Source organism: Antrostomus carolinensis, unplaced genomic scaffold, assembly GCF_000700745.2.
Source record: "Antrostomus carolinensis isolate BGI_N321 unplaced genomic scaffold, ASM70074v2 scaffold44310, whole genome shotgun sequence".
Taxonomy (NCBI): Eukaryota; Metazoa; Chordata; class Aves; order Caprimulgiformes; family Caprimulgidae; genus Antrostomus; species Antrostomus carolinensis.
The window spans coordinates 12,368-19,252 of NW_010288517.1; the positions used below are offsets into that span (position 1 = coordinate 12,368).

The following is a 6,885-nucleotide window of genomic DNA, read 5'->3' on the forward strand; positions in this document are numbered from 1 at the left end:
TTACTATTTGTCTCTTGCAAATAGCCCCTCCGAGGGGAACTGTTTTCTGTTTGTGCTTTCTGAACATTTTCTCTTGTTCTCCCAAGTGCAACAAACTTGTCCAAGAGGCAGAAAAGGGAGGAAAGACCACACATTCCCTAAACCCCTACCAGAAAACCAGCTTCTTCCAATACAGCATTTCAAAACAGAGGCAGCTGTCCTGTTCCCTTGGGTCTTCCTACTGCTGGCTGCATGGGTGCTGTCCTCAGTTCAGACTGCCCCTGACAGCAGGACTCTGTTTTGCTCTAGGTTCAGCATCGCTGCCTTCACCAAATATGACCCAGTAGCCCCTGCAGTGACGTTCACCATGTTCTCAGGTAAGATGGAGAACGCCATCTTCCCTACCTGGCTGTGTAGGTTAGAGATAATTGACAGCCTGATAATGGCAAGCCAGAGGGAGATCATAGGCTGTAAACAATAAATAGAATAAATGCAGTCATTTACTGACTCTTACTTCTGTCCATTCTATCTCTTTTTTTATTCCAGCTGCTGGATCCAGTGCAGACACGATTCCACTCTCAATGCCAATAATCGCTGGAATCATCATGGGATTTCTCTTGACACTTGCAGCTATTTTTGCTTTGGTCTACTGGAAACAGCTCAGAGCAAAGAGGTGAGGATGAGCCATCTCTTACCCTGTGGGTGCAGGCTGACAAACCCAACCTTCAGTGCCAGGCCAGGAGGAAGAGCAGTGAGAGGGTATAAAAAGAGATTTAGGCAAACTAGGACACCTGCTAGTGCAGTTGTTCCTGGCAAGCAGGGAAGCAAAGGGCAGAGGGGAGCTGCTCATGTGCAATTAATTCACAGAACCCTACAAGTGTGCAAGGCAGTATGCCTGATGTGAGCTGTCTGCTCTCAAGTTCTCCATGAGCCAGCAGTACGTAGTACACTCACAGCATCTGCCCCTGTGCTATAGGGAAGAGTAACATCTCCCATGCTTTGATTCTAGAACCAGGAAGAGCAGCCTGCCCCAGGAAATGGTGACCTACAGCTTGAGGTGAGTGCTGGAGCATTCCCCCTCTAAGTGTCCCCACTGCAGGTCCCAGAGTCCTTTACCCACTTCCTTTCTCATGCTTTGACTCAAGAAAAATCCAACTCTACCTCCACTCCTTCAGTTATTTATTAAATCTCAGGTTTTCCCACATTCAGTATTTATTGCCCAGCTCCATTCCAAGTCCCACCTCCCTCACAAGGCTTTTGCAGTAGGACAATATCCTCATTATCCTGAAATCCTTCCCAATATTTAAACAATGCTGAGTTGGACCCATTTTCCTGGACAATGATATGGGCTATAAACCATCCCTGTGTGTGTGTATCCAGGTCTCAAGGCTGGGCTGTCTCATTGGCCACCTGACTGGCCTGCCAGACCTCCCAGTAGCTAAGGCAAGTTTTCCTCTGGACTTCATTTCATGCAGAAATGTCCAACGGCCAATTCCCATACAGAACTTCAAGCAGTACTATGAGATGAAGACAGCAAATGCTAACCACGGTTTTTTCCAGGAGTTTGAGGTGAGATGAGACTCTTGCTAATGAGACTTAATTTCCTCTCTAGGTAGCTCATGTCCCAGCTGTTGGGTGGCCTGTATAGACTCCTCATCTCCAGGGACAGTAATCCATCTCTCTAGCAATCCAGTCACCCTACCAAGCACTCTTGGAGGCTAAAGTTGGATGGACCAAGTGATTAGGCAGTTCCTTTGCTCAAAATCTGTTTTGTTCAAGTTCAGGTAGAAACACATATTGTCTGTGGTGTGAGGTGAACTAGCACTGTCCATAGCTGCTAGTGGACAAAGCTAAAGGCCCCAGATCTGGACTGGAGGCAAAGATGCTGAGTGGTGTTGCAGTGAGATCCACCTTGACAGTGTTAGAAAAGAGCCTGCAGTCAAAAGGACGTTGGAGGAACACTCGCAGAGCTATAGGGACAGGCTGTGAAATTCACCTCAGGCTACCTTCACTGGCTCCCACTGCCAGTGTTTGCAGGCTCTGAATTGTTCTGCTGCCAGCATCTTTGAGTCCTCCTCAGGTCACCCTTCTCTGGGCTTTTGAGTGAAGACAGAGGCAGAAGCAGCACAAGATTTTTCTTTTTTCTCAGCACAAAATGCTCTAAGATTCTTGGTAGATTTGAGGGTTTTTTTCCCCAATACTGGTTCTTGGGCTTGTTTTCTTTTAAATACAAACAGTGCTGTTGGAAAAGGTACAGGGGAAAGCCACTTATGGCTCAAAGTTCACAGGCCATACTGAAGGAGGAGTGATCAGCTCCCTGTGCATGGGTGACCCTCTTGAACCACCAGACAGAGCCGTTGGCCATGAGCAGGGAGCTGGATTGGCCAAGAGTTCTCCAGAGACATTTGTGTTTATCTTCTCCCCTGTCCTACAGGAGTTGAAGGAAATTGGCAAGGAGCAACCAAAGGTGGAGGCTGAATTACCAGCAAATATCTCCAAGAACAGATATCCCCATGTGCTGCCCTGTAAGTGCCTGTCTCCTCCCTCCTCCCCCCAGCATCCAGGGTGGGAGTTCACACTGCAATGCACAGGGATGGGCTCACCTTGCATTGTAGCAAGGTTCACAATGCTTGCCTCCTCTCCTGGGAGAAGAAGGCGTTTTGAAATGGGTTTCAGTTTCTGTTTTCCTCATGGAGACTCAAGGCTTAAGGGTTGAGCCAGGGCTCAGCCACCATCCTCCTCTGCTCCTCCAGGATGCTGTTGGGCAGCTGCTGGGTGAGCCCAGCTCAGGGATGGGTCCCAGCTGGGGACCAAAGGGGGACCCTAAGTGTCCCATGGCTTCTCCAATGACCCTCATGATACCAGCTGTGCTTTCTTACCCCCATGATATCCCAGCTGGCAGAGAATGCTCAGCTCTCCAGGGAGAAGGTGCCTGGCCAAGCACAGAGCCTCACTGCTGGCTGAGTACATGGAGCTACTGGCGCTTCTCCCGATGTGTTAACCAAGGGAAGAAGAGATGGCCATCTTGGGGGGTCACATGTGTATGGTCTCTTTCAGATGATCACTCTCGGGTCAAGCTGAGCCAAATGGGAGAGGATCCACACTCAGACTACATCAATGCCAACTTCATGCCTGTGAGTGCCCCCTTGCCTTCTCCACAGAGACTTGGCCATGGGGCACCATCAGAGAAACTGCCTGGATTGAGGTTGTGAGGGCTGGTGGGCAAGAGCTGCCACTGAAGCCACAGCTGGCACTGACTGGCATGGAGCTGGGGGTCAGGCGGAGGTGCATAGTTGCCCTTTAGCAGGGGTTGATGGAGATCATCAGATGGCAAGTGCTGTGAATGCAGAGGTGTGAGTGTGGAGAGACTGGCAAAGCTTTCTTCTTGAGGACTATCCTCTTCCCATCATCTCCCAGCTTACTACCCTTTCTGTCTACCTGCTCTTTCTCCTTCTGGTCTGTGCAGCTGCATTTGAACAACCCTGGATCTGTGTCCACATCCCCCATCCAGCAGATTTTCCCAGGTAACAGGCAGGGCACACAGCATGCACGTGCCGGTGCGTGGATCCGCGGGGCATGTGTGTGTAAAAGGGGCGAAGGCAAAGGAGCAGCCTGCAGCCCTGCATGCTCACCCTACCTTCAGCAATGACTGGGGAGCACAAGAAAGACCCAGATCTGTCTTTCCCTGGTTAGGCTGAGTGAGGAACTGCTTGGAGGGAAATGGTGGGGTGTCGCATCTTTATTCCAGATATGTAGAGAGCACGAGCTGGGCAGCACATGCTTCCTGTGAAATCAGCTGCATCTGAGATCAGCTGCCTGGGAACTGTGGCCACATGGGCTGAGGGCAACAGGCATTTCTCCCTCTACTGCAAATGCATACCAGGCACTGACTCTGTCCCAGCGCAGGATCCACCTGCCTCAGCAACTTTCCAACTTCTCCTGTCTGCCTCTTGCTCAGGGTTATACATCCCAGCAGGAGTTCATTGCCACCCAGGGACCCCTGAAGAAAACGATAGAGGACTTCTGGAGGCTGGTGTGGGAGCAGAATGTCTGCAACATCATCATGCTGACAGTGTGCATGGAGAATGGGCGGGTAGGTCGCCACTGCTGGGCTTCCACATGCCAGCCCCAGCCAAGCCCCACCAAGGCCTGCTCAGATGTGTCTCCAGGGTGAGCACAGGCCACACAGCTTCCTCAACAGGCAGTCTGGGGGGAACAGAGGCTAATGTGTGCAGCTCAGTGTTAGCTTTGGATAGGAAGGGGCAGAAGTGGAGCTTAGTTGGAACCATGGCCATCACCCTCAGATATTTCTGCAGCATCTGAAATTACCGCTTGCCTCTGGATGAGACACTTCACATGGACTGTTCCTCCAGTCTCCAGAGATTATGAGACCCACACAGTCCTTTTCTCTGGAGGAGGCTGAGATCCAAATAAACGGGAGGTGGGGGAGAGCCATAGAAAGCCCTGGTGGGAAGAGGAAGCACCCCTGCCTTTCCCCACAAGATGTGCCCTGGCTGCTTGCACAGCTGCTGCTCTCCAGATGCTCCCAGGGGGCCTACAGGTCACCCAGTTGGACCTGAGCCCTCACTGGCCTCACTGAGACCCCATCTTACCTGTGCTCTAGGTCCTCTGTGATCATTACTGGCCATCTGAATCTGCCCCAGTTTCCTATGGGCAGGTTCGGGTCCACCTGCTGGCTCAGAGCAGCTCTGAGGAGTGGACCATGCGCGAGTTCAAACTGTGGCACGTGAGTAAGGACTCAAGAGGATTTGGGGACCTGTCAAGCACTGGGGGTTTGCATGGGATGCAGTAGCATTTCTCCTTGGTGGTGGTGTCATAATTTCCTTTCCCTGCCATTAGAGGGCTTCAGAGAAGACCCAGTCCCCCAAGGAGCAGTCTGTCAGTTCAGACTTGGTAGCACAGAAGTGTCCAACATGTATCACCCCTGTTGCCCACCCTTGCTCTCTCCTTTCCATGTCCCTGCACTAGGACACAACCTACAGCTTCAAGGGCATGTTCCCCAGCAGTCAAAGGCAGATCTCCTCCCTAGCCCCTCAACATGGCAGGGGGCTATGGAGGAGGACAGAGGAGCAGGAGCCACCAGGCAGCGCAGCAGACCTGGCGCTGGCTGTTCCCTGCAGCTGAGCTGGGTGTTCCTGAGTCCCCGGGTGCTCCCAGGGTTGTGGAGTGCAAGTATGGACCTGTCCTGGTGGGTTGCACACCAGTAACCAACATCCCCCCTGGTAGGAGGGTCTCCAGGTAGAGCGGCACGTATCCCACCTGCATTACACAGCGTGGCCTGACCACGGGATCCCAGAGTCCACGACTTCCATTATGACCTTCAGAGAGCTGGTCCGGGAGCGCATCCAGAGCACCAAGGACACAGGGCCGACCCTCGTGCACTGCAGGCAAGGCTCTGCTCTGGGGGGCAGCAGGAGGGGACGATGGGAGAGGGCACTGGGGACAAGGGTCCTACTCGTGGACAAACTGTCAGCGAAAGCAGCTCCCAGGGGACACAGCTGGTCTGTAGAGTCTCCTGATCGGGTGTTGGGGCTTAGAGGTCTGCTTGGATCCTACCCCCAAGTCCCAGGGGACGGGGAAGCTGGTCAGCACCAACCCAGGGCAATCTGAATAGCTCCTCACACCTATGCTGTGCTGGGACCAATGTCCCAGGGTGCTCAGACTGGTGCCCCAGGGTGAAGCATCTGGGAGCCATGTCTAGCAGCAGGAGGGGTTCCCATCAGCTGTGGGGTCAGGAGATGTTTAACCCTTGTTGTCTGTGTTCTCAGCGCTGGGGTGGGCCGCACTGGCACCTTCATTGCCCTGGACCACCTGCTGCAGCAGATGAAGCAGGAGAAGGTGGTGGACACATTTGGTGTTGTTTACACCTTGCGCATGAACCGTTACCTGATGATTCAGACTCTGGTAAGACCTCTGCTCCCTCTTGCTCCATGGTGTAAAAGCTAGCAGGGCTGGCACACAGATGAGCTTGCTGGCCAGCCCCAGAACCCCCAGACTGGTCCCCAATTTGACACTGTGTCACGGTGCTGCTTTCAGTAGCTCAGCTGCAGTAGAAATTGCTCAGCTATGGGGGTCTCAAGCAGCTTCATGCCCTGCTAGACACACAGCAGCAACATACAGAGTCTCAGAGCCATCCCAGGAGGTTCAGGAACACCCCAGGGCATCTTTGCAGGCAATTCTTAACCCAAATCCTGTCATTGGCCTGTGATGCTCCACAGCTCATCTAATATTTCTGGTACTCAGGGTTTGGGACAAGGTGTCCTTCAGGACAGACAGACAGACCCAGTGGAGGAATCCAGGGAATCTGAGATTGAAGTAACCAAGGCCTTTTGGGCTTGAACGTAGGGCTTTTAGGGCATGAATGCAGGACTAGGCAGAGCTATTCCCACCCTTTCATGCCATCTGCCTGGTGCAATACTCTACATTGCTGTCTGGCTTTGCCTTCCAGTCCCAGTATATTTTCCTGCATAGCTGTATCCTGGAGAAGATCTTGGAGGAACCACTCCTTGGTTTATCAGGGACAGAGAGGTAAGGGACTGCTGTGTTTTGCTTACCACTCTACCAACCCTGATCCATAGCCCCTTCAGGCAGCAAGCTGGAATCCTGACCCCAGCTTGAGCCTTGGATTCAGGACAGAAAGATGAGGAAGCCCAGCCAACCATCCATGTAGTCCATGGTGTTTTGAGGAGGGTCAGCCCAGAACTGCTTGCTCCCTGCAGCATGGGGAGCCCAGCCCAGAACTAGGTGTGAGTCACTGGGAGACTGGGAGGGCTTGGGGAACCACATCCTCCAGTGCCAGTCTCCTGGGCTATGCCAATGCCGAAAAGCTGCAGAGCTCTCCTGGGAAAAGCATTTAGATCAGCCCCTGGCTTCCCAACCCACAGG

At 52.8% G+C, this 6,885-nt stretch overlaps 1 protein-coding gene across 1 annotated transcript in view; it reads left to right on the forward strand.

The window, feature by feature from the left end:
- The window catches only part of LOC104524159 (receptor-type tyrosine-protein phosphatase V-like), a gene marked incomplete at both ends in the record, with an annotated part of 21,079 nt that overhangs the window by 12,294 nt on the left and 1,900 nt on the right, over nucleotides 1–6,885 (forward strand). The window contains 11 exon segments of the mRNA XM_029084716.1: nucleotides 289–356; nucleotides 526–652; nucleotides 989–1,036; nucleotides 1,455–1,548; nucleotides 2,414–2,504; nucleotides 3,037–3,113; nucleotides 3,938–4,072; nucleotides 4,604–4,726; nucleotides 5,227–5,387; nucleotides 5,769–5,904; nucleotides 6,449–6,528. Of these exon segments, the coding sequence (XP_028940549.1) occupies nucleotides 289–356; nucleotides 526–652; nucleotides 989–1,036; nucleotides 1,455–1,548; nucleotides 2,414–2,504; nucleotides 3,037–3,113; nucleotides 3,938–4,072; nucleotides 4,604–4,726; nucleotides 5,227–5,387; nucleotides 5,769–5,904; nucleotides 6,449–6,528 (1,140 nt within the window).